Source organism: Cryptotermes secundus, unplaced genomic scaffold (genome assembly GCF_002891405.2).
Source record: "Cryptotermes secundus unplaced genomic scaffold, Csec_1.0 scaffold468, whole genome shotgun sequence".
Lineage (NCBI taxonomy): Eukaryota > Metazoa > Arthropoda > Insecta > Blattodea > Kalotermitidae > Cryptotermes > Cryptotermes secundus.
Genome location: NW_019721526.1, coordinates 2,488,589 through 2,516,484, shown reverse-complemented (window position 1 = coordinate 2,516,484; position 27,896 = coordinate 2,488,589). Strand labels below are relative to the sequence as shown.

The following is a 27,896-nucleotide window of genomic DNA, read 5'->3' as shown; positions in this document are numbered from 1 at the left end:
TCTACTTCAGCCATCTGCACAAACATGAAGTCTCTTATCACTCTGCCTTTGTTTTGTTTGTGGGAAATCCATAAGTTTGGAACTTGCTGATATGGCCTTCCCGTTAATGAAGAACATGGCTATTGACAGAGGAAACATGAGTTCAACAAAACTATTTCTCATCTCAGAACTGAGGCTTTCTGGAAAAACTTGGAACACCTTGGGATGCAACACCATAATGCAAATTATGTCTAAGGCAAGGCCATCATGCAAGAAATAACAGAATCAGAAAGGAAAGTGAAACAAGAATATCCACAATACCAGGTGGAAAGCTGGAGTCTCCTTTAGCTTCGAATTTCACGTACTGAAGTCCAAATACTAGTTTACACTAAAATAAAGATGAATCCACGAATTTATTTAAGAAGTTTTGCATTTTTAATGAACAGCTGATTCTGTAAATGGTGTCTGAAATTTACTAGATAATGAAATGTCATTCATTCACTCACTCAGCCATCTTGAGGGTGGTTTTCTGTAGGTTTCAGTGACTTTCTGTCTTTGGCTCATGGGGCTGCCTCACATAGCTTGCAAAGGTAAAATAAATTTGTATATGTCAAAAGGATCAAAAACATCTTCTGTGATGGACTAAAAATCTCCTTGTATTACATTTTCTAAAATACAATGATAATTGCAAACATTTGAGGTAAGGTAAGGTAAGGAAAAAGGGTAAAGTTGTCCCTGTGCTTAACTAATTAAGCACAATGCCATGAAGGCATATGGGGGAGCGGATGTATAGATCCGCCTTTTCTTGACCTCGGCACTATTTGGAGGTGAGTGGTCAACTTCACGCCCTGGTCGTTTTACCCCCGGGAAAAGAGCCCCTGGTACCCATTGAACAGCAGGTTGCGTGAACCCCAGAGACAGTTTGGACGATGTGGAGAAGTGAAAATCCTTGACCCTACTGGGAATCGAACTCCGATCCGTTGGTCGCAGTAGCCAGTCACTATACTGACTGTGCTAGCCCACTCACTTTTGAGGTAAATAGATAACCTCAATATTGATTCTAAATTTTTAAAACAGTGCTTAAATACAGTTGGAATTTAACACATCCCTTTGCTTATTAACTGGAGTGACACCACTGCTTTGTACATGTCAGTTCTTTAAACATAATTATATAGCAAGTGCTTGACATATACATGAGATATAAAGTGACATTTCCTTTCAAGAAACCTTCTTTCTTCAATTTTATACAATGTAACATCTTCAAAAAGACCAAGGATGTTGTTGATTATTAATTCCTTTTTAAGTTAAGGTTTACACTGTCACATACAAATACACAAGATGAACACCAAGAGAACCAAGTAACTATAACATTAATACTGCTATATTTTTTTAAACTTTGGCCCTAAAAATGCAAGGTAACCCATTACCTTTATTTAATTTACACAATACTTTAAAATAGTTATAAAATATTCAGAAATGTAAATCTCTGACTACAGTTTAAACTGAATGGTATGCAATAGTCCATATTTACTAGAAGAATATACTTAACAGAACCTTCCAATTGCAAGTATGCTACATCTTTTATGTCATTTTTCAATCACAATGACATTATTCCATTATCACTGTTTTAGTACACAACATACAAGGTGACATAAAAAGAAAACAACATGTAGGATTTGAAGTTCTCACAGCAGTGGTTATAAAGAGTACTATCCTCAAGGATGTAACACTGTGCAGTGGAAAGGACCTGCTTGCCATCTGCTTTCACCCCGGTATCTTGCTCGGCTTATTCTTTGACCCTGAAGATAGAGGCGATATGTACCTCTGAAACATCAGTTGACTTCCAACAGAGTACATGGCATTATATCCCAGAAGATAACACTCTTCAAGAAAATATCAGTTTTATATTACCTGTCACTTGGCAGAGTGCATTCAAACTGTTAAGACTTGAAGTGCACACTACATGGAGCAGATGGGATAGTGTCAATGTCTTCCACTACTCACCATTAATACCACATAACCACAGCACTTCAAACATAGAGGAGCACTAAAATTGTTGTAAAGCTGCAGTATTAATTATGTGATGTACCATATAATTTTGAGTACTATGGGTATGGATAAAGTGAAAGATAAAGGATATTTACAGGAAGTTTTGGAATCTTTCTTCATAGTAGCAGGCCACTACATATGTGGATTTGTTGTATATGTTAAAGCTATATGACCAAAATATTCTGTTACTTTTGATGGAAACTTTTATCTTAAATTTTTATTTTAAATGATAATTTTGAGTGTATTGTGCTAGAGAGTAATTGTATTATGATGTAAACAAACATTGTCATATACAGTGGAACCTCACTTAACGAGCACCTCTCATAATGAGTAATTTGCATAACAAGCAAAACAAATTGTAAAAATATGACTCGCATAACGAGTGACAAGAGGGGAAGTACCGGATTGTGCGCTTGCTACATCAGTCTGTGTTTAGCACTCGTTCCGCTAGCATCTTAGTGTCGCTTGTGATCACACATTTTTCCAAAATTGTATTCAGACATATTATTTGTGATTATTTTTTGTGCAAAGTTTAATGACCCTTGCAAAAATGTCCCTGAAGAAAAAGCTGCAAAAAGACAGCCATAAGAGAATAAAAATAACTGTAGAAATGAAACATAAAATCATTGAAAAGCGAGAACAAGGTGTGAGCGTGGCTGAACTAGCAGCACATATAACTGGTCTACATCAATGACTTGTACTATCCTCAAGAACAAGGACAAGATTAAGGAGATAGATGCTTCAAAGGGAGTGACAAGAATATCTACACAACGGTTACGTATTCTCTATGATGTTGAAAGGTTGCTCCTCATATGGATAAACGAAAAGCAATTGCAAGGCAACACTATTAACGAGAACATCATTTGTGAGAAGGCGAAAGTGATTTTCTCCGACCTGGTTAAGAAGATGCCAGGATCATCAACGGCCGAAGAAGAAGCATTTAAGGGAAGCCGTGGGTGGTTCGAGAAGTTTAAGAGAAGAACCAGCATCCACAGCCTTGTAAGGCATGGTGAAGCAGCAAGCTCTGACACAAAGGCAGCAGAGAACTTCATCAGTGACTTCAAGAAGCTCGTAGATTCTGAGGGTTACCTGCCGCAACAGGGTTCTAATTTTGATGAGACAGGTCTCTTCTGGAAAAAGAAGCCGAAGCAAACCTATATAACAGCAGAGGATAGTGCATTGCCTGGCCATAAGCCAATGAAAGACCATCTCACACTGCTATTTTGTGCCAATGCAAGCGGCGATTTGAAAATTAAGCCGCTGCTTGTTTACCATTCAGAAACTCCACGAGCCTTCAAGAAGTGTAAAGTCCAGGAGAGCAGGCTAAATGTGATGTGGAGGTCCAACAACAAGGCTTGGGTGACACGTGACCTTTTTACTGATTGGATCAATGAAGTGTTTGGTCCTTCTGTGAAAAAATATTTGTTTGAGATGAATATGCCATTCCATGTCTTGCTTGTTATGGACAACGCTCCTGCCCGTCCTCCAGACCTACAAGATGACCTCCTTGAAGAATTCAAATTCATCATGATCCAGTTTCTACCTCCCAACACCACTCCGTTACTCCAGCCTGTGGACCATCAGGTTATTTCTAACTTTAAGAAGCTGTACACTAAAGCACTCTTCGATCGTTATTTTGACGTGATTAAAGGGACCAATCTCACTTTCAGAGAGTTTTGGAAATATCACTTCCACATCGTTGCCTGCCTCAAGATGATCAAGAAGGCATGGGAAGGGGTTACCAAGAGAACCCTCACTTCTGCTTGGAAGAAACTTTGGCCGGAGAGCATTGTCAAATGTGACTTTGAGGGGGTTGAGATAGTACCTGTGGAGCCTGTAGTCAACAAGATTGTATCTTTGGCCAAGATCATGGAGTTGAAGGTGGATAACAATGATATCGATGAGCTTGTGGAAGAGTACAGCCAAGAGCTGACCACTGAAGAGCCTATGGAGTTGCATTGTGTTTCACAGCAAGAAGTTGTCGAGGAGAATTTGTCAGAGGAGGCGGAGGAGGTAACAGCAAAGCTACAATCTTCTGGTGCAATAAGAGAAATGCTGAAAACATGGCAAACTGTTGCATCGTACACTGAGAAGCATCACCCTAATAAGGCAGTGGCTATGCTCACTACAAATTTATTTAATGATAATGCTGTGTCGCATTATCACCAAATTTTGAAGCATCAGCAAAAACAAATATCTCTAGACAGCTTTCTAGTAAAAAAGAATTAGATATGTATCATAAATAATAAACTAATTATTTCATTTTGTTTTCTGTTTTCTGCAAATCAAATTCGCATTCCAGGTTGGTTCATTCCGCATAGAAAAAAAGATGAAGATAATTCATGCTCCTTAACAATGTATATATAAATTTTCTTTGAATAAACGTTATACATAAAATTTTTTTAGTATTTTTTCGGCATGGAACGCATTATCGTATTTTACATTAATTTATATGGGAAAAATTGTTTTCTTAATGAGGGTTTCGCATTATGAGTAAGATTCTGGAACGAATTATGCTAATTAAGCGAGGTTCCACTGTATTATAAGTCTTTTTGACAACTGCTTGATAGTATTAGCAAGATAAATTGACACAATTCTTTATCTAAGGCTTTAGCCTACTATAGATGTAATGGAATAAGGAACAAATAATAACAATAATAATAATAATAATACCACACACATTTATAGCAAAGAAAGAAAAAAAATTCATTGATCTCACGTGCTGAATGGTATCATATCTGGCTTGTAATTGGAAACCACACACAACTACTACCTCCTTCATTCTTGTTATAGTTATAACCATCCCAACTGCTCTCATTCAATGTTACATATACGCAATTATCATCACACAGTTTAAGGAATGTAATAAAAATAGAAAACAAGAGCCTACCCCAATTATAAAAGCAAATGATTTTATACAGAACATGTGGACTATAACACTTGTCAACTGTCTAGGTAACCAGGTTACGTTACTAAGATGTCTTTTTGGTTAAATATAACTGTAATTAAGAAAATTTTAGAGCCTTTCACACTGGCAGCATCGTCTAAAGCAAGAAAAGTCTTTGCCCACTTCAACATCAGGATTGTGGTTTCAAATTTTACTCAAGGCATGGATGCTGCTGGTTCTTTTTTGTTTGTGTGTGTGTCTTGTCCTGTGTAGGTAGTGGCCTTGTGACAGGCTGATCACCAACTCTCTAGAAGATTCCTAACTTCAGAATAAATTCTGAATGGGAACAGACCAGAGAGCCTCATCCATCAAAGAAAAAGAAGAAAACTTTAAATTCAAAAGATCATGATAAGAAAAAACATGGTTTCATCTAACATATGAAATTCTGACAGTTATGGATCTGTAATAAAACCTATTGTAAAAAATTAATATATACAACTTTCACATCTTAAACGTACACAAAATAATTATAAAATCATGCAATGGAAAGTAGGAATGCACATTCTAGTACTGTCCCAAGTACTTCAATTTAACACGAATGTAGTACACACAGCACAATTTGTATTTTGCATGAGGTACCAACTGTTTTTGCACATTCATAAAAGTTAAAAACATATGTCCATGGATTAAAACAATATATCTGGCTTCTACTGCCATAAAGCATGGCTTTAGCCAAGCCAGAGTGGTCCAGGGCAGCACCCTGGTGCTACTTTATGTGCCAGTCACCACACCAGCACTATCTTAAAGACATTTTAGTGAAACAAAGTTCTTCCAGCCCACTTAACTTCCAATTTCTGAGCTCAAAGCATCAGCCACTTTATGTATGGGACATTTATGACATGTCATTCACTTCTGCATTCAGAGTGTAAAGCTATCGTTAAGTAAAAATGAGAACACCCTTACATCATGAATTCTTTCACCCTGATACTTTTATTTTTCAGATGATGACACCTTATAAAATATAAAAAAATTAAGCCCAATACTGCATTCCACCTTTCACAAAAAATATTCAAACCACTGCTACTGGCATGGTACAGACAGAGTTCTCTTAGGCACATCCTTGTTTCTGTTGTTAAGTTTCCTCATAAGATGTTTCCATCCTATCTTTTTGATGGCTATTTCAGTGTTCCTTTTTTATTTTGTTGTTCACTTCTGTTGTGTATATTTTAGTGCTGTTTTTTCTTGTGCTGATCCCAGTATAGTTGCTCTCGCTTAAATATCTTTCTAGGTAGTGTGTGTACTGCTACATGTTGTAAAATTCATGTATTGTTCTTTTAAGAAAGGTGACCTTATTGCATTATAGATGGAATATTTTAGTTTCAAAAATGGTGCCCCAATGCAACAGGATGCTGAAATATAATATTATGAACTGCATAAGAATTAACCAATATAAGATCCTGTTATATTTTTAGGTTAATTTGTAGTTACTTAACGCCTTCAATGGTGACTTAAAAAATCTGATTTGTGTTCCCTAATGGACAACATATATCGTCATTGTATCATGAAAGTCATAACAAATTATTTTATATGGCACTGCCATGTTCTGAGGTGCTTCTGAGCACTACATACAAAATCTGTTGCATAAACTGGAGAAGCTTCTGTGGGGTTTTGTCATTACTCCAATGACAACGCACTCCTTTGGAAAAGTTTGTAGGCCCTGAAAAGGACCGTTGGCTGCTGGGATGTTTGGCCGGTGAAGTAGCACGGCGCGCGCTGGTAGAAAGAGGATGTTGGTTGTGGTGTGTTGAGGCGGCTGAGTCAGTTGACTGGCCGCACTGCGGCCGTTGCTGGAGGTTGCTATGTTGCTGGAGAACATTTGCTTGTGGAGCGCGGTCGCAGGAGTGGGGAGGCGGTAGCTATGCCAGTTGCCCAGTGAGTCGGGCATAACCGCCAGCAAATCGAGGCGGCCGAGTTGCCCAGCGAGTCGGGTGTGACCGCCAGACAGCCGAGGCAGTTGTGCCTGGCGCAGCGAGTTGCCGATGCCTCTGAAGACCGAGCGCTGGCGACGAAGTGTGCTGTTTGTAGACTGCTTGTAGACTGCTTGTAGACTGTTGTGGAACTGATGACTTGCGAGCTTGTGCTCCGCCTTTTATACAATGCTCAGTGGGCGGAGCGAAACTTGCATTTGAGGAGCAACAATTTGCAGAGCGCTGATTGGCTAGCGAAAATGAGGAGCAGGAATTTGCAGTGCGTGCTATGTGGGATGTCCCCATACTTCAAAGTGCAACGAGTGCTATACACCACTGAACCAAACATTTTCTGGGATATATCAAATAGAAACTGATAGTGAATCATGCAAAATAAAAGTTACAGGAATACCTTTAGAGTTATCCACTAATAGCGACAGGCTTTGGATATATTTTCTTTAGAACACCTCTCATAATTGTAACTGAATTACCAGAATGTCTAACAAATGGCAAACAGAAATCTTTACAATCATCAGTCATGTCTTCTGAATATGCTAATTAAACTCTTGTCAAAAATATAAAAAGTTTTAAGTGAAGCGGCCCCTAGACTCAATATTCTCTGAAGAAAAACTGCATTCAAATATGCATAACTTAACATTACATTAACAGTTCAATTCCAAACTCAAAAGAAACGGAAACATTTGTTTTTATGTAAGCCAAAAGTCATTACTAACTTAAGAATTTGTTCAGAATAAGATTAAAATAAACCAGTCTTGTCAANGATGAAGACTGCTGTTTTGGGAACACAACCCTTTTTCAGAATTGTTCAATCAACGGTGATATCATGCAGTTTATGTCATAGAAAATTAACTGCAAAAACAACCTGCTGAACAATTAATACTGTACACATTATATAACAGCAGGCTAGGATGTTCTGATCTGTGGACATGTATGCTACTTGTCCCATGGCACACAATGTCACATTCTTGCCTCCATGTCAGGTAACATGATGTTCTCCCCTACATAGGAACACTGTCCACTCAGGCCAGTTACTCATAAGAGGTTATGTCTGTTGTGGTTTATGCCCTTCTGTCAGTTACTATGCCACATATTCACACATTTTTAAAATGGAAGCTGTGAATACAGCAGACCTTCTTTTTAAATATAAAAGGTGCCTGAAGATTACAAAATCTCAGGAAGACGTTTTCTACCTTTTTGGGGCTGAAAACCCATTGAAAGATGCATTTCATGCAATGGAATTAAGCATGAAGAGAACTACTCCTCTGTATTGTGGAAACTACTATATAAATGAATGTCACTTCTCAAATGTGGATGCAGCAATACACAATTTGTAGCTTATTTACAGGATGGCTCACATTACAGAGCCATATTCACTGGATCATGAAGTTGAGTGTCTGTCCGACGTCCAGAGTTTCTCACCGTCTATGAATGATTCTTTGGATTACCTAGAAGAAAACAGAAACATGTAATCACCAAAAATCTACTGCAATGAAAATTTACATGCAGGCAAATTATTACTTTCATTGCTATGAGGATTTAAATGAGAACCTATACTCTATGCCAAGTTGCTTCTCTATCTAGAATGCTTAACATCTCAGAATTCAAATTAATTTTTGCAAAATCTAGTATATTCATATATTTTATCAACAAGTAAACACTACTGAATAACACTGGTAGCAGTCTTTGCAATAATTTTTTGTATATCACAAAATCAAACTGCTTCAACAAATGCCGATCTTTACTGTGAAATGCCATTGCTATCCTGTGATGACTGGATATAACTTTTTAGAATCAGTCAGATACAATTTTAATTAATGGAGATGTAATACAAACTACTTTCTACTGAAAAGGGCAGTAAATATGAGGTCTTCCACCTTCAATCTGGCTTCCTACCAAGAACTGCAGTGCTTCTAGCTCTTACTACGGGATACATAACCACGCTGTCAAGAAAGACCCTGAGCAGGTCCACTCAGCCAGGGGATATATGCAGATGGGTGAGTGATTATCTCTGTTGTGCAGCTTGGTTGCAGATGAACTTTTATGGGAACTCAACTGTGGTGACTGGATATGAAGATGATATTTCAAGATGAACATAGAACTCCCTCTGTGTTAGATGTGATACAAACAGCTCTGGGCATAGTTCAGCAGTAGTGAAAGAAATAATTTTTTCTATTAACCCTAATATGATGGTAATAAAACCTTTCACCAGGAATAGAAACATGAGTGGACTTCAGGAACCAAGTTTCTTTGGAAAAAATTCACTGAGGTTAAGTACCATGGGCTAATGTTAGACAAGGGGCTATACAAGACTTGTAAGAAGCAGCTAGATAAGGTAATGAACATGGCATACAAAGTCCCTTGAATCTGAAGAGGCATGTTTGAAAAAGCTTAGGGACTGACACCAAAGGTGTTAAACTGGATACATACATAACGTCACAGTAAGATCGATAATTGCCTATGCTGCCAATGTGTGATGACTTAGAGTAAAATTTACAATCAGCAGAACCAAATTCAGAAAATTTCAAAGGCTGGCCTGCTTGGGTACTACTGCAGCATTGAGGACAGCTCATAGAGCAACAATTGAGTTCCTCCTCAGAATCCTTTCACCGTACTTGCATGATCTACAGACTGTTGCAGTGAACAAGGGAAGCCCAAATCCAATGGTATGGGCATGCCTGCAAGTCTTGGGGCATGAAGGAAGAACCAATCAAAAAGACTATAACTAACAGAATGATACCATTACAAACCATACATGGTCAGCTTTCCTGACAGAAGCGAATGGAAAGATGGGGTTTCAGCCTAATAGGAAAGGGAACTAGTCTGGTAAACAGATGGTATCATGACAAATAAAGGCACTGGGGCTGGTATGTATACTTATGGTACAAGGAAGAATCTTAGCTTCAGCCTTGAAAAATACACCATAGTAGTACAGACAGAAGTACATGCCATCAAGCCATGCACAGTGGAGTATCTAGAGAGGGGCTACAGAAACAGAAATATTTATATTCTATCAGACAGCCAGGTTGCAATTGAAGCACCTGACAATTACCAGGTGAACCAAAAACTAGTTCAGCTGACATGCATGTTGAGGCACAAGGGTACTGAATGTAATTAAACAGCCAATCAATTGGCAAAATTGGGATCTGAACGTCTTTTTGTATGACCTAATCTAGCATGTTGCACCTCTGCAGGTATTGCTCAGAAGGCTATTAGGAACTGGACAGAGACCATAAAAAATACTGGGAGTCCTTAACAGGACTCAAAATATGAAAAGGGTTTCCTACAAGGCACCTCTACCAGAAGAACTAAGGAACTAATAAAACTAAACAAAAAACAGTTATGGTGGGTGACAGGACTACTTACAGGACATTGTCACTTGAAAGGACAACTTCCTGAATTGGGACCAGACAAGAACCTCATTTGCAAACATTACATTAGGATGTCACAGAACTATGTGACTACTTGGATGACCTTCAAGTGCTGCACTTCACTCAACATACGTGATTATTGGAGGGCTAACTGGAAGGGGACATATAAGAGATGACAGATTGTAGCAGTGCAGCTCACCTCTTCTTCATCCATTCAAGGTCTTGTCACACTTCACCAAGGCTGGGCATATACTCTTTACCTAGTATAACAAGCTTAAACTTCATTTCATTTCAAACAGAATTTCAACTTAAAGTTATCTAAAAAGCCTAGAAAAGCGTATTTTCACTCCAACACAACTCAAGTATGTTTCACATAACTACCATAGGAAAGAAGAGCCTTCAGTTTAGATTCAAATGGCAATTTTCTAACAACTGCACAAACAAATTTTCATTGCATCAAGTTCCATAAGTTTTGTCTCAAACTCTATTCACAGGATTGAACAGATAATGGTATATAAACAAATTAACTCTTTGCCTTCAAGCAAAGTGGCAATCCTACTGCCTTTCAAATGTACAGGTTTGTCTTCAATTTTTGTAGGAAGTCCCAATGCAAAACTGATTAAAAATCTGTATATATGTATAACATACACTATTAGCCTGAATGTCAAAATTTAGAATTCCTCTTATGCAGAAACCCAATTTGTTCAACAGCGACCAAAATCACAGTGTAATAATATATACTAATCTGGGCTCCCTTAATTAAATTTGTGTATATAACAATAACATGGTAAAACAAACGACAAGCATTCATGCAGTGTTCATGAGATACCTAAAATTAAAATCTAAGCTACACCACATGACAGGCCTTCCTCAGTCCCTCTGGGACAGTATCTTGAAGTAGGCCACAACCGCTTCTTCTGCCATCCTTTATTTATGCAGTTTCTCATCCTAGCTCATACTACATACCACTTCAATCGATGAAGACCACTAATAAACACTTCTTTTCTCCACACTTTCAACTAAGAATTATGGCATATTATCTGCACACTGGTCAGCACAGGGCCTTTAAAAGTGCACAAAGGTATTATACCAATAATGTAAACATGAATGACTCTTACACTCTTTCTTTCAGCTGAAACAAGAGCAAGGGGTGTTCTGCCCTGGCTACCACAACGGTTGCTCACTGCTCCATACCGAACCAGCAGCTGAACAACTTTGACTTGTTGAATCAATGCAACGTCGTTTCTTAGGGCAACATAGTGAAGTGCTGTGTCACCTGGATAGTCACCCTTATTTACAAGATTAATGTTCCTTCTCTCTGCTGCTTGCAGGAGGATCTGCACCAGCAGAGGGTCACAGGATTCTTTTATAGCCATATGCAGTGCAGTAAGACCACCAGATCGTTCCTGTAAACAATAGGAGTTCCTTTCTTATATTGACAGTAAACTACAGCATGAACAAGCAGAAATCAACTTCCTTGCACCTCCTATGTAGCCGAGGGGAATAACTGTAATGTCATCATCAAGTTTATAATTATTAAGCTGGTGAAGAAATTACCAGCTTTTATGTTCAATAAAATACCAGAGAAACCCTACTGTGTGATAGTCCAATCCAGCTAACATTTTCATATTCTGTTCCCTGAAATATATTTTAAAATTATCCACTCAACTAAAACAGGATCTCATAACAAGTCTCTTCCATAGAGATTTCCAACCAAAATGTTGTATGCATTTCTAGTCTCACCCAGCTTTATTCATGTCCCTTATCTCATCCTTGATTTAAATCACCCTCGCAATAAGAGGTGACGAATACAAATTGTGAGGTTCCTCATTATGAATTCTTTCAAATTATCCTACGGCTTCCTATCTCTTAGATTAAAATATTCCCTTCAGGACTTGGTCTCTAACACCTTCAATCCCATGTTCTGCCAGAAGAGTGGATGGCAGACCTATAAGCACAGAATATGTAATAAGAAGCCTCTTAAACTGCAAAAAACTAATTACTAAATAGGAGAAATGAACATACATACCTGTGCAAGTACATCTGCTCCTTGGCTTAATAAAAAAGCAATTGTACGAGAGCAATTAATTTTTCTGGAGTGCGTTTTTACTGCCACATGCAGTGGGGTTCCTGTAATAAATACCATATTCATACTTTATAGCACAGAAAAAAATTTTACTGACATATCACTTTGTCATATCAGAAAGAATTTTTGTACTTGTCAATATTTGCATGCTGCACATCACTAGTGCACTGTACATGTATTTTGGCTTTAAAGCTGGAATCAAGCATGTGAATATCATCATACATAATCTTAGGAAACAAGGTAAAGTAAAAAATTAAAGTAAAGTAAAGCTATCCCTGTACCAGGCCGTGAAGGCCCATAGGGTTGTGAGACGTTGAGGGTGCCACATTATCTAGACAATCTGCTCAAAAATGGCGGCAAGGTTGCCAGCCTTACGCGATGGCCGCACTTTACTCCCCGGGAAAATTTAATTAATTCCTGGTACTCATTTCTGTTAGAGGCTGAGTGAACCCCAGGGCCATAGTGCAGCTGGAAGGATTAGGTCAATTGAAAAAAATTCAGTGACTTCAACGGGACTTGAACCTGCAACCTTCCGGCTTGTAGCATAGCCCCTAATCTACTCTTAATTATTAGGTTTAACGTTATAGAAGCCCTGTTCTAACATCAGTTCAGTTTCACAGAATATAACATTTACATTGCAAGATGATAACATATGCCTACCTTCTCTGTAGTTGTACTGATTAACATCAAAGCATGGAAGGTTGTTCAAGTCCCTCATACTGAGAAGCTCGGCCAATATGTCCACATGAGAATCACCTTTTGCACACAAGAGGTGTAAGAGTGTGTTTCCGTTTCCATACACCTGTGAATTGCAATTTGAAATACTAAGGATATACAACATTTTAACATGACTGTTTTCGTTCTTTAATTTCAACTAATATAATCAAACTTTGTCCCCACTCCATGCCTCTATAAACATAATCTGCACATCAGGCTTCATTAATCATGTTTCTAAATTGTTATAAATGTTACATGAAATATTAGTTTCCTTCTTCTGCCACTGTTACAGGAAGACTTAACAGTATCTCCTTTCATTTATTTCATAAATGGAAAGTGAAAAAGCATGTAATATCTTTAAGTACTTCACTGACTAATAAAGTACACCAGCCAAGTGACAAATATCCTAAAATAAAGCTAAAGAAATGTACAGACCCTAACTTCTGTAATTACACATACTATTAACTCCACTTTTCAGTTACAAACACACACCTCATTCTTCGATACAGCCTTTTCAAACACCGCCTCTGCTATAAAACGAGCCACAAAAGGCATATGAGGTAGTCCCAAGCAGGCCAGAAGTAATGCCGACTGATTCTGGGAATTTCTAGCTTCGAGGGCTCCTGGAATGTTTTTTAATCTATTGACCATGGCAAAGATATATTCCAGCTTCTCTGGATGATTATAAATGAGAATCATCAACTGCCTGAAAAAGAATTAAGACTCAATTAAAAATCAAGATGCACAAAAATGAAATATCTCTTCACGTCCTTCACTGCATACATCATTACTGCAAGCAGTTTTGAAATTTATCCCTTCCACTGTTGTGAATGAAACAGTTCTCCTGAACAGTAAAGTGTTTTGGTTAGACATGTTTAGTCCTACAGACATAGTATTATCACATAAATTTTTAATTCTGAGAAATACCACAACAATAAGNTAACACCACATATACACGGTGCAAAATCCCAGAAGACTGCTTTCTTCATAGTCACCGCCGTGAAAGCCTCAAATCTTACAAGCATGGTATTGTTACAGTTTAGTGACTATACACAAAGTTCACAGTGATAACTTAATTTATTGGACACCTGTTATTCTTAACTATATAGATAATTGCAGAAGTATTATTCTTCTTCACAATCTACCAATAACAACAGCACATTTCAGTCTTTCCAGGGTGTTAAATGTTCACATACTCGGTGCTTGGCCATGGTCTCCAATTATGGAGATTCTCCTTAATGTTTCCAAGTTCCAAGGCTCCCAATATGGTCAGTCGGTTAAACTGCTGATGGCCCTCGCCAGCACAGTCATTCCTGGCTTCAGTCTCCTGAAGATCTATGACCAAAATTTTTATTCTCTCCCAGACATGCATTTGTTTCGAATTGGGCTTTTTCTTCGATGAGGAGGGGTCAGTCTATGTAGATGCTATATTTGTTGCACCATACTTTCAGCACAAACATATCTGCACTATCACGGAGTCGTTATGGACTCTATGCGCCATTTGTCACTGCACTCTTGTGCAGCAGGTTATGCCTTAACTAATTTAACCACAAACTGAGCTAGTCAGCTGAACAATCGTAGGCTTCGCTGTCGCCCAGTTTAAGCCTCTTGTATTTCTTATGCATGGCTTGTCCTTGTTCAATACCATGTAAAACTGGATTTTGGTAGTTTAGGATTACTTCTGCCTGCTTCCTGAATAATTTAGTTATGTAGTCATACACATAACAAATTCTGAAAGCCACACGCAATTTGCGGACCGGTGTACACCTATCAAGGTTTCTAATAGCGCAGAATACTCAGTTCTACAGGCACTGCAGTTTCAAGAGGTGAGTATCTGCCTCATACTCTCAGGTGGGATGGGTTTAAGTCATTACTGACCTAATCAGAGCTCTGTAAAGCGTATGTTTAATATTTGTAATTAAGCGCCCACTTTGAATAGGGAATAGGTCCTTATGTACGTGCACAAGGCCTTAGATACAGTCCTTTCAATATGGGGTCTTCATGTCATGTATTGTGGGCTTTCTTCATACAGCTTTGTCATGGATTGATTACTTTTTGCTGCAGAAACGTGTTTTTAAACAGCTGATGCATAGTAATGGACACCTCTGCAACACTTCTTTGACTCCAGAATTCCGGCTTGCAGGAGTCAGATCAGAATACAATTCTATTTAATAACTTAGATCCAAACAGAGTTTAAACAAAAAGCGTGTTGTATAAAGACGAGTGAAATACTGCATAAAAACACAACGATTCAGAAACGTAGCTACCATTATGACGTTCCAAAATTTGGCAATATTTTAAACGGATCCCCAAGAATGCTTAACTTTTAAAATTTGTATCAAGACTAAGCCTAATCTGTATGCCTTCCGTTAAGACTCCTGACTTAAGAATCAGTAAATGAATAATGCTTTAATGTTGTTCCGGTGGTCTCACTATGAGACTGTCTTACAAATTCCTTTTTTACATTATAAAAATATGCTTAACTCATTACATGGGGAGCGTGGCATAAGACATTGTTTGAACTCTTGTGTGTAATGGATGTCATGTCTTCCGCTTCACGCTAAGATCTTTTATTTTCTGCTCTCTGATGTTTTGTAGAGAGACGGTACTTTTATGGTATCACTCAGAATGCTTCTACCAACCAGTATGATTGTTTCAAAAAGATCTTAGAATTTATTTCAATTTTTTCTACACATGTGAAAATAGTCAACAGCCTGGAAGAAGTTAATAGACAGCTGCCACCCTGATTAAGGGGATAATAAGCACAAACAGCAGATTAGTCGGAGAGATGAGAGAAAAACTTACGTGTCACCATGCTCATCCCCCTCAGACAGCTCCTCATCTGTTAGTTTTGCCAGTGTTAACAAAGCACAGTCTTTTGCTGCTTTGTTCAACTTCTCAGAAATTCGTTCACGACCTGAAGCAGCAACAAGATTGGGAACAATAGGAAGCCGTTGGATATTAGGTTGTTGAGGAACTGTGTATGTGAAAGGCTGAACATTATTCTGAATTACTACAGTTTGGACATTTGGTGATGGTGACAAATGAATATTTTGGGGTGCACATTGTACACTGTTCACTGAATGTGCTTGCACACTGATGGACTGCTGTGCTCGATGCATAGTGAACGGTGGCTGTGATGTTTGTGAACTGATGGTTGGTTGTACTGGATATGTCAATGAATAAAATGCAGGATTACATAGCTGACTGGGGGCCAGCAAATTATTTACATTGTTGTTATTTATAAGTTCAGCAGACCAGAATGAAGCATCACTCTGGCTAGAACTTCCTTCTTGCAGGATTAATTCTGTCTTCAGCAGTTCAGTTTCAGTATCCAAATCGGACTTACTTGTAAGTGAATCACCAGGACTTGAAACTGGTGAACTTAATGTAGAACACTCAGATGAGTGAAGACTCCCAGAAGAGGGCGAAGACATGCTTGGAATAGATGCTGTGCATCTGTATGTTGGAGGAGACTGAGATAAAATGATGGGATTATGATCTTGGGTCAGTTCATTTTGTTCAGAGCAGTTATTTATGTAGCGCGAGTCTAGTGGTTGAAAGCTACATAAATCTGTTATCCCTGGGAACCCCAGTGGGCCATCAGTGTCCCTGGAAATGAAAATAAAGATTAGTGAGAATTACAGCGTTCTTTGGGATTAATGAGTTTTTAGACTTTGCCCATTGTCCAGTATTCTAAAGAACATAATGTTTCAAAAACTGGATTTGTTTCCATTCTCAGTCAAAAAGGTACACTACTGTTCCCTCCTATCTTTTTAATGTAAAACTTTGCAATATTACACAGGCAGCCGTGTGGAATTTGCTATGGTGTTGTGATTAGCCTAACTTCTTCTCAGCCAACAAAGGTAAAATGCATCTCACATAATTTTTTAAACTTTTTCAAGAAATTATAAAAGATAAAACAACTCTGTCCAGTGTGACTGTGGAAGTTTTTACTAGTTTAATTCTTAACACCCTTACATGTTTCCGTCCCTATAGACCATCATCAGAGGGACACTGACACTTTTTGGAAACCACTATTACAATGGGTGTTCTGAATGTTAAAATACCCTTGGTGACGTCATCGCTGTTGACTCGCGTTGAATAGCTACCAGGTTGCGGGGACTCAGCTCACTTCGGCTTCGCTCGGCGCATCACGGCTGGCGGGGGGCGGGGGGGGGCGTCATCCATAGCTCAACATGTCACAATACACATACAATGTTTGTAATGCACAATGTATACAAAATCCAAAGTTTTCACAACTACAGCGGTTGTCTTGTTATATTAAAGTTTTTTAAAACTTTTGTTATTTAAGTTAAAATTTATAAACCGAATTGGTTCGTGTCCCTTCTCTCAACTCCTTTCTTGATGGGGGCCGAACTTGTGCCGCCTGTCTTTCTTGAGAAGGAGGTTCTTTGATAACGTCCTGTGTTTGTTCATGGTGTGCTGTGCTGTTTTTAAGGGTATTAAGAACTGAAGTACTAAAAACTTCAACAGTCACACTTGATGGAGTTGTTTTATCTTTTATAATATTGTTAGTGTGATGGACCAGAATGAAACAAATCAAATTTTTCAAGAAAGTGTAGAAATTCAAAAGGATCTCAAATTGAATTCATTTAGTTTTGTAATATTCTCTACCCCTTCACATAATATAACTGAAAAGTGTTCATAAGTTCTCAAGAGTACAATGTTCTCACACAACAAAAGTTCACAAATATACCTGGACTTCTCCTTATGGAAAGGCATACAATTATCACATCCAAAGCTCCATTAATATCCACATCATCATCAAAGTTTTCCAAATCCACAAACCTATTCGAGGTTTAAACCTGTAACCTCTATCTCATTCAGCTTTTTATTTTTTGAGACTGAATCTATCCATATCAAAATTTTTCGTTGTTTACCCACTGCCAGTCTCTACTTAACTTCTTCCACCACCAGATGGTGGTCACCATCATAGACCACTCTCCTGAAAGATCAGGCACCAAGTACAGCTGAATGCCATCTCCAATCCATCAAAATGTGGTCAATCTGACTGTACATCTGTCCATCAGGAAATGTCCAAGTAAATTTATAAATGTTATGGTGTGAGAACATGGTACTTTTGACAATTATATTTTTGGATGTGGTGAAGTATAATACTCTAACTCCATTATTATTATTAATTTCATGTAAAATCTCGCTACCAATTGTTGGTTTGGAGATGACTTTCTACATACTTCGGCACTGAAATCTCCTAACAAGACTTTCATATGGTATTTAGGAAATTTATCAAACACATGTTGTAGTTCATCAAAGAAGCTGTCTTTCATATCATCAGTTTCAATCTTTGATGGGGCAATAACAATGTATGACATCCTATCACCAACAAACTCTACTCACTTATCTGCTTATAAAAACAGTAAGGAAACTGATTGTAATAACTATTAAAAAATATCTTCAGTATTAACCATATACACAACTTTATCTATATTTTTCCTTGCAGGGAGGAGGGATATGAATCCACCTCCTTCATGATTTTGGGGAAAAATCGAATCTGACATAAGAAGGAATTATACTGATACAAAAATTAAAATTACATTTTAACTGTTGCACCACACACATTTCAATACGGGGAGGCCCACAAGTCTCAGATAATGTAACAATATTCTTGAATAACTTACACCTGAGTCTGTAGGCAAATCTTCTACCCCCATCACCTTAAACAAATCCTGGCTGTTCTCATGGCATACTATATGGTCTGGGTGTGTTTACTATTGTATTATCTGTAGATTCAGCAACTCACGTGTTTCGTATGTTTTCTTCATTCAGAGTAGTGAAACAGTTATTTAACCACCGATCAAGATCATCCTGCTGCAAACATGGCAGTTGGCTTGAGGGAGATGGTTCCCCATATAAAACTGGATCTAAGGGAGATGATGATGTTTCACCAAATGGATATTCTGGTGATGGAAGCAACGAGAGAATGTCAGATTCTGACGAGTCCTGAAATGAAACTTCTCTTTCAGTTTTCTCATGCGATAATAACATAAAAAAAGCAATATCCTGTTCTAGAAATTGAAAATGATATTCACCAGAGTTCTCCCTTTAAGCACTATACTCACTGCCTAGTTTTGAAAATTGTACTTTAATATTATTCCATCGTCAACTCTTAAGTTCTCCTAAGTGGTATCTTCCCTTCAGGTTTACCATCTAAAATGCTGCACATACTTCTCTTCCTCAACGTATGATATACCATGTCCTATTCATCTAATCCTTTTTGAGTTAATCATTCCATTATGTCAATTTTGTAATTTTCTTATCCTACTTGAAGTTTTCAATCTGAAACTTATACTTGTGAACTTTCCAAAACAATATGCAACACAACAGCCTCTCACAGTGTAATCAGGCATAGCACTGTTTCAAACTGTGGAGGAAAAGAAAAGGAAAAGGAAAGATAGAGAAACTGTAGGATGAACTAAATATACCAAATAAGGAGGCACATTTTATAGCATCGTTTCAAATATGGAGATTATTTTTCTAAAAGCTACATATATGGAGAACATACACCAGGAGTAACTGAACAGAAAACTTCAAAGATGGAGCTGTGGCAGAAACAGACAGGTGGTCAAAGTGTGGTGACTGCAGCACTATCTTATCTACAAGACTCTATTATGGTAATTACATGAACAAGAAAAAGTAAAATCTGTAATTATTTAGCAAATCTACTTGAGTAGAATATGAAAAAGACCAGGATGAAGAGCAGGGTGGAATTTAAAAATAACACCATCAGATTTAATAATATACACGTAAATACAATTCACATCTTTTACACTATTACCACCATTTTTTCAACTATGTGACTTCAGAAAGTGTTACTCTTAGGTATGAAACTCACAATTATGTTTCCCTGCACACTTGCAGAGAGGCATGTATTTTGCACGTGGTTTGGCAATGCGGGTGCCTCAGCTACAATACCTCCTCCATTACACAGGACTTTTGATGACACCTGTCAAATAAATGGAAAGATGGCATTACATAAATACCTACAGACAAAAGTAAATTAACATTAAATAATGTGAATCAGGATCTGGATTCAGAAATTGTATACACAGTAAAACATCCACATAATTTATCACTTTATAGGAAATGTCAACTCAAATATACAGTGTGATCATCTTCTGCCTCATAGGCAGCCTACAATACTTCTGTGTCATGGTAAGTAGTGAAAATTGTTAATTTCTACTCTGTCAAAATACTATCAGTTTTCTATCACGGGTCTGAAATTAGCCTGCAGGGCCTATGCAAAACCATGGAATATGTCAGTCAGCTGGTACCAAATCAAATATTTTAATTAGACCTCCAAAATACTAGTTCATTATACCAAAGTGTGTAGAATTGCTGGAAATGGAAATCTAACTGTAACTTCAGCATGTAATTGAGTACAGCATTTCATCATGAACAATTTGAACATTAAAATTTATAAAACTTAAAAAAGGAGAAAAACAAATAGGAGAACTTACAGCATATGGGCTGTAATTGTTTATGTGGCGTTTCTCATTTCCCATGGGACTGCGTTCACATAGTTCTTCTGGTACACTGATTGCCAATTTCTTCAGCTGTCCTTCGATATTTTTTGTTTCAGAAGCAGTAATTTCAAAATTCTTCAGCTGAATTTCATCATCAGAAACGGAAACAGATGGAACTTTCCCTTTTTGTTCTTGACACTCATCTTCACAGTTTTCTTCACTGTTACTATAATCTTCTGGAAGGCCTTTCTTATCATGTCTGTTGCTGGAATCTTTCTCTCTTTTAGTAGCAGTGGCTTTACGTCCAGTTTCCTTCTTAATTCCTTTACTGTTTGTGAGACTCATTTCATTTTCTTTATTTTCTATGTCATCAGCAACTTCATTCTTGCCACTGTCAATACCTTCAACAATTCTGGACTTGGCACTATCAGTCCCAGTAGAAATTCTGTTCCTGCCATTGTCAGTACCCATGGCAATTTTGTTCTTGTCACTGTAGGTGACAGCCCAAGTTACATCTGCAATTCTGTTCTTGCCATCGTCACTTGGCGGCACTGTCCTAAAAGCAGAAGAAACAAAAAGGATAAGTACAGAGGAAGTTGGAAGAGCCTTTGCTACCGATTTACATACAGCAGTTATTAGAATCAATTGCTTTATAGCAATTCATTAAACAGATTGAAATAAGATTTTCTGTTATAAGAATAAACACTGTACTCAGTAGAGTATATGCATAGAGTTGGTAATGTCTGTTGAATGATATGCTCTGATGTGTAAAAATATTCTGGAATGACTTACACCTGAGTCTGGAAGCAAATCTTCTGCCCACAGCCTTAAATAAATCCTGGCTGCACCCATGACATATAGGTACGTCTGAGGGTGTTTAATATTGTATTATTTGTAGATTTTGCAACTCACATGTTTTGTGTATGTTCTCCTTTCGGTTTACTGCAGCAATCATTCAAGCATGTATCACGATCACCCCCTTTAAAGCATGGAGGCTCCAACCCACACTTAAATGAATCTGGGGGAGATGATGATGCTTCACCAAATGGAAATTCTTGTGATGGAAGCTGCAATGTAGAATTGTCAGATTCTGATGAGTCCTGAAATAAAATTTCTCTCCCAGTGTTATGTGAAAATAATAATCATGTTCCAGATTTTATATGATATACACCACAATTCTCCCTTCAAATTGTACATACATTGCTAGTTCTGAAAAATATATTCTTATATTGTTCTATCACCTATGCCTAGATCTCCTAAGTGGTCTCTTCCTTTCAGGTTTTCCATCTAAAATGTTGTACACACATCTTGTATCCTCTTGTATGACATATTACAACATATTCATCTCTTTCGTTCTCAATCATTCCACTGTGTTCATTGTGTAATTTTCTAATCCTACATACACCAGGAGTAACTGAACAGATAACTTCAAAGATGGAGCTGTGGCAGAAACAGACAGGTGGTCAAAGTGTGGGGACTGCAGCACTATCTTATCTACAGGACTCTACTATGGTAATTACATGAACAAGAAAAAGTAAAATCTGTAATTATTTAGCAAATCTACTTGAGTAGAATATGAAAAAGACCAGGATGAAGAGCAGGGTGGAATTTAAAAATGACACCATCAGATTTAATAATATACAGGTAAATACAATTCACATCTTTTACACTATTACCACCATTTTTTCAACTATGTGACTTCAGAAAGTGTTACTCTTAGGTATGAAACTCACAATTATGTTTCCCTGCACACTTGCAGAGAGGCATGTATTTTGCACGTGGTTTGGCAATGCGGGTGCCTCAGCTACAATACCTCCTCCATTACACAGGACTTTTGATGACACCTGTCAAATAAATGGAAAGATGGCATTACATAAATACCTACAGACAAAAGTAAATTAACATTAAATAATGTGAATCAGGATCTGGATTCAGAAATTGTATACACAGTAAAACATCCACATAATTTATCACTTTATAGGAAATGTCGACTCAAATACAGTGCAATCATCTTAGAGCTTCCTGCACTCTGTTGAGCTGCTCAACTGACACCAACTCATGTTTCTACCATCAAGATGGATCAAGGAAATATAAATGGAAAAGTTGAAAAGTTTACAGTCCCCATGATTTTGCTATGCTCATGGACAAAAGTCGTTTTAAATTTGTTCTGTTTGCATTATACATTTAGACGTGTTAGGTTTCATTACATTATCATGCCTCTCAGCACATTCTAGCAGCAAAGATCCGGACATACCACACTAGAACCTTGTCATTTACAGCAGTTACATTAACTGTTTCTGGCTCATACACTGAGGGACATCAGATTTCTTCAAGATACTTTTTCAAGATGCTTCTAATCATGAAGACATTTCCTTCTAACAAACTCATTCTTCATTTAATTTCCAAATTGAAATGTGACACTTCCCTCTACAATAAGAGTGAAAATTACAACTTCTTTTCTTTCACTTCTGCTTCATAGCCAGCCTATATTACTTCTGTGTCTTGGTAAGTAGGGAAAACTCTTAATTCATTTTCTGTTAAAATATTATGATACGACACTCGTATCAATCTTCTGTCAATGATTCTGAAATTAATCCTGCAGGGACTATGCAAAACCATGGAATATTTCAGTCAGCTTGTACCAAAGCAAATATTTTAACTGGACACCTCCCAAATACTAGTTCATCATACAAAATTGCTCTGGATCTGTATTCAGGACTATTGACACAAGACAAAACAGTAACCTCATGTTTAGTAATGGTGGAAAAGACCACTTCACACTTTAGCTGAAACAGCAGTAAATAAATGTATAAATGCAGGTAAATAAGCAAACAATTAAAGGAGATAGATCCAAGAAGTACAAGAAGAAATCTACACCTGAAAGAACAGGTATTGGCTGTAAAATAAAGTATTTCTCTCTGAGACTCTAATTCCAGAAACTGATGATTTTCAAACATTTCATTCTCAATGACACTTGTATGATGATATTTATGGTGTGACAATGCCAGTGAAAATGAACTTCTGCCACATTTTGGTACTTCAAACCAAATTATACGTGAATAAAAGGCGGTTTTATTTCCTACCACCCTTTAAAATCATGACAGACTAGCACAGCGGTGGGAATATCCTGGCACAAAACAGTTAAAAAAACTGGTAAGCCTTGACGATGTGCAGAATTGCTGGAAATGGAAAGCTAACTGCAACTTCAGCATGTAATTGAATATATCATTTCACCACGAACGATTTGCATACTGAAAAACATAAAACTTAAAAAGCAGAAAAGTAAATTGGAGAGCTTACTTTATCTGAGCTGTAACTGTTTATATGACACTTCTCATTTCCCATGGGACTGCGTTCACATAGTTCTTCTGGTACACTGATTGCCAATTTCTTCAGCTGTCCTTCGATATTTTTTGTTTCAGAAGCAGTAATTTCAAAATTCTTCATCTGGATTTCATCATCAGAAACGGAAACAGATGGAACTTTCTCCTTTTGTTCTTGACACTCATCTTCACCGTTTTCCTCACTGTTACTAAAATCTTCTGGAAGGTCCTTCTTCTTCTCACGTCTGCTGCTGGAATCCTTGTCTCTCTTAGTACAAGTGGCTTCATTTTCCGTTTCCATCTTAATTGCCTCACTGTTTGTGAGACTCGTTTCATTTTCTTTATTTGCTGTATTATCAGCAACTTTATTCTCGCAACTGTCAATACCTTTGACAATTCTGGACTTGGCACTATCAGTCCCAGTTGCAATTCTGTTCCTGCCATTCTCAGTATCCATGGCAATTTTGTTTTTGTCACTGTAAGCCCCAGTTACATCTGCAATTCTGTTCTTACCACTGTCACTTGGCGGCACTCTCCTAAAAGCAGAAGAAACAAAAAAGATAAGTACAGAGGATGATGGATGAGCCATTGCTACTGATTTACATACAGCAGTTATTAGAATCAATTGCTTTAGAGCAATTCAGTAAACACATTGAAATCATATTTTCTGTTATAAGAATAAACAATGTACTCAGTAGAGTATATGCATAGAGTTGGTAATGTCTGTTGAATGATATGCTCTAACATGTACTGCATGTAACAGTAGGTCCAAGGTGATTCATCAACCAGTACACAACTTCGGCTTGCTACTGCTATCTTCCAGATGGTAACACAAAAACAATGTTAGGGATTGCAGTGTGAAGGGTCTTTTTTTAGCAAAGGTTCTGTCTGCACTGTTCACTCCTGTTCCTTATAACCCATTTTTGTCTGTTAAGTACCCCACAATGTTTAACCATCTCTCCCCACTGTTTGTAACAGAGTTTTTATATTCAGACATTCTCCTCTGACAAGCATGGTGTCTTGTTCATAATACAGATGCAAAGGTACAGTGTATAAGTGCAGGCTGCATCTATCCACTGCCAGTCAGCTATCTTGGTACTAGTTCTCCTTGATCAGTACTTCAGTACTTTTACTGTTTTGTATGATGTGTTACAGAGATCAGTGGCTGCAGAGTTACTATCTTAGTCATCATCTTCGAAACTGTTAAAATCTCAATCTGACTTGAAAAGAAATTGGGCTAATGAAAATAGGAAAAGGAAGCATGAAAAGTCAAACCAAAGGAAGCACGAAATGCCGAAGTTTTGATTTTGGCAACCCAGGTCAATGGATGCTAGCACCTACTGAAGCATGCTTTTTTTTTTTTAAGTCAACGATTTTGATGAAAACCAAAAGAAAGAGCTTAGGGCAACTAATGGATAACTGATGAGACTGAAGAGTTACGTTATTAATGAATAAAAAAATCCATAGAGAACAGAAGATTCAGATGGCTCTGCAGCTGAAGTAAAATTGAAAATTCATTGGCAAACTGCATTAAACCTTACACTTCAGTAGACATCTTTAGCATGGTCAACTGAACGATATGGGATGGCACCATGGATCATATAATTTATAATTGTGTTTCACTTCTGTAGGAAAGCAGGTGAAGTGCGGAATTACAGTTACTGGTGCAAACCACAAACATTCTAAAGAATTCGCTATAGCGGATGACCTTTGTGAGCTAAGGTATTCAGTTCACTGCAATGCCGCTGATTTGGGTAAAGTATAGTATAGCATGTAGACTCGTTGCTAGGTAATGGCCCATACACACGCAACAGAGGAACATGTCACATCTGTGGTGATGTCACACAACGTAAGATATGTTGCTAGCAGTGTTCTCTGTAGAATGGAATGGGATGGACAATTAAACTCACCTTGTGATAACTTTTTCCATATCTGTTGATGTCAATGCAGTCTGGCTCTTCCAATTCATTCTGCATATTTCAACACCTCCGCTGTGATTTTCAAATGGATAACTGTTGCTAGGGGGGTCAACCAACTTAGCATACACTGGCGACTCAATTCCTTTCTTTCTGGTTGTTTCCCACCTCATTTTGCAATTGTATCCGTCATGCGTGCTCTTCAAATCTGAGAACATTACATACTGCATTATGTTACGCAGTTCATCAAATGGTGATCAAATGCTTGGCAGAGCAACATGAAAGGATAATAATACAGTACATTCTCGCTAATCAGGATTAACTGGGAGGAGATGTCATGTGTGTTAACCGATAATCCGCTTTAATGAAGCAAACGTTAGCCCTAAAATGGCAATAAAAAACTCAGAAAACATACAAATGGAAAATTTAATACTATAGGTAATGCTGATAAAAATATATAAAAAATATCACTGTAGCAATTTCTTCCTATGTCAGAAGTTGAAAGCCAAGGTCTCCTTCATCCAGCTTAAACCAGTCTTCAGTTTTTTCTTGTATGGTTTCAGTCTCTCCAGTAGTCCTCAACACAGTCTGAAAGTCCTCTTGCTCTAATCCCTCTTGCTCCTAAACTCCATGCATCTTTTAAAGTCTGTACTTGACAGCGAACATAATTTTTCATATTTCAATCTGGATTAACTGTAACCAGATTAGCATGGGCTTGCTGTAAATACAGTCTATTTTCATTTCAGTGTTTTTCTTACATACATCTTGCAAAAATGAATCTGAGTTTTTCAACATGAAAATGGAGACTGTGTATCGCCTGGGTTAAGACAACACCCAGTCCCATAGACGGTTATCAATGTTTTCAAGAAACCTGTTTCCCCCACCTTCAGGGTTGAAGGGTGTCAAGCTGGGTAGTGGATGGGTTACATACTCATATGAAGAACACAGGGTTCAGGCCGCAGAGGGCAAGAGGAGAACAGAAAACAGAAAAAGTCCTAATACAGGCCTCTAAAAATGAACCGCAGAACTGATTTTCGAGAGTTGTTTACAATATTGCAGTACCTGAGTCTGAATCATTATTAAGTCCAAGGAAATTACATCAGCCCCTTCCCCTTCTACTCAATTTATTGGCCACCTGTGATTGGCCAGGAAGGTAAAATAGTAGGTAAAATTGTTCCTGTGCTTAATTAATTAAGTGTTATGCCATGAAGACATAATGGGACATGAAGTCATAGTTCCACCAATCTTGACCCCGGAAACAGATGGAGGTGAGAGGTCACTTTCATGCCCCAGCCACCTTACTCCAAGGGAAAGAACCACCGGTACCACTGGACAGAACGGTACGTGGGCTCCAGAGCCGGTCTGGATGCTGTGGAGAAGAGAAAAAAACTTGCCCCTATCAGGAATCGAACCCTTGGACGGCCTGCCCATAGCTCATCGCTACACTGACTGAACTATCCTGACTCCTCTAGGCAAATAGGAACTTGTTTAAAATAATTTGCCAGTAAAGGGAAACCATTTCTTGTCTCTTATAACATTTTTAAGAAATCTGTATACTCATAGATGAACAGAAGTTACCTATACGACATACTTGTTCAGAACATTTTACTCGTCAGTTCCACGAGTGTCAACTTTGGAAGTGTTACAATTCAACATTTTACTAGTAATACAAACTCCGTTTCTCCTTGTGGCTTGGAAGGTACGGGTCGTTCATGTCACTTAAACAGGTCTGGAAGGCTGAAGGAAAGAAGAGAAGAAAAGGAAAGGCAATGTAAGAAACAAGAAAAGAGGAAATAAAAGAGAGAGTGGATGGATGAATGAATGGTCAGTATTTACTCTACAAACATTTGTGCCAAAATAATGTAGTGTGACATGTTGACCTTTACCTCCCCAGCGGAACGTGGCGGTAACGTAACGCTCGCGTCACTACGGTAACAGGCGAGTTCCCGCCCCGCCACTCCCCTCCGCGGTGACGTCACCGAGGGATATCGCGGTCGCTAGGCAACGCGAGTCAACAGCGGCGACGTTACGGTAGTAACAGCGGTTACCTCCGCTAGCGTTACATAGCAACACAG

At 38.0% G+C, this 27,896-nt stretch overlaps 1 protein-coding gene across 4 annotated transcripts in view; it reads right to left on the bottom strand.

Moving 5' to 3' along the window:
• Positions 1-7,745: 7,745 nt before the first annotated feature.
• LOC111875517 overlaps positions 7,746-27,896 on the bottom strand; it is a 101,741-nt gene continuing 81,590 nt past the window's right edge. For 3 of the 4 annotated variants that reach the window (XM_023871830.2, XM_023871828.2, XM_023871831.2), the window contains exons 2-14: positions 25,816-26,029; positions 23,883-24,441; positions 22,316-22,426; positions 21,495-21,682; positions 20,577-21,138; positions 19,952-20,062; positions 18,860-19,059; positions 15,880-16,686; positions 13,567-13,780; positions 13,018-13,159; positions 12,301-12,401; positions 11,390-11,677; positions 7,746-8,348 (exon numbers count right to left, since the gene is read on the bottom strand). In XM_023871830.2, the coding sequence (XP_023727598.1) occupies positions 8,319-8,348; positions 11,390-11,677; positions 12,301-12,401; positions 13,018-13,159; positions 13,567-13,780; positions 15,880-16,686; positions 18,860-19,059; positions 19,952-20,062; positions 20,577-21,138; positions 21,495-21,682; positions 22,316-22,426; positions 23,883-24,441; positions 25,816-25,994 (3,492 nt within the window). In that variant the 5' untranslated portion in view covers positions 25,995-26,029 and the 3' untranslated portion in view covers positions 7,746-8,318. The remainder of the gene's footprint in view (positions 8,349-11,389; positions 11,678-12,300; positions 12,402-13,017; positions 13,160-13,566; positions 13,781-15,879; positions 16,687-18,859; positions 19,060-19,951; positions 20,063-20,576; positions 21,139-21,494; positions 21,683-22,315; positions 22,427-23,882; positions 24,442-25,815; positions 26,030-27,896) is intronic. The other variant, XM_023871829.2, reaches the window with a different exon arrangement.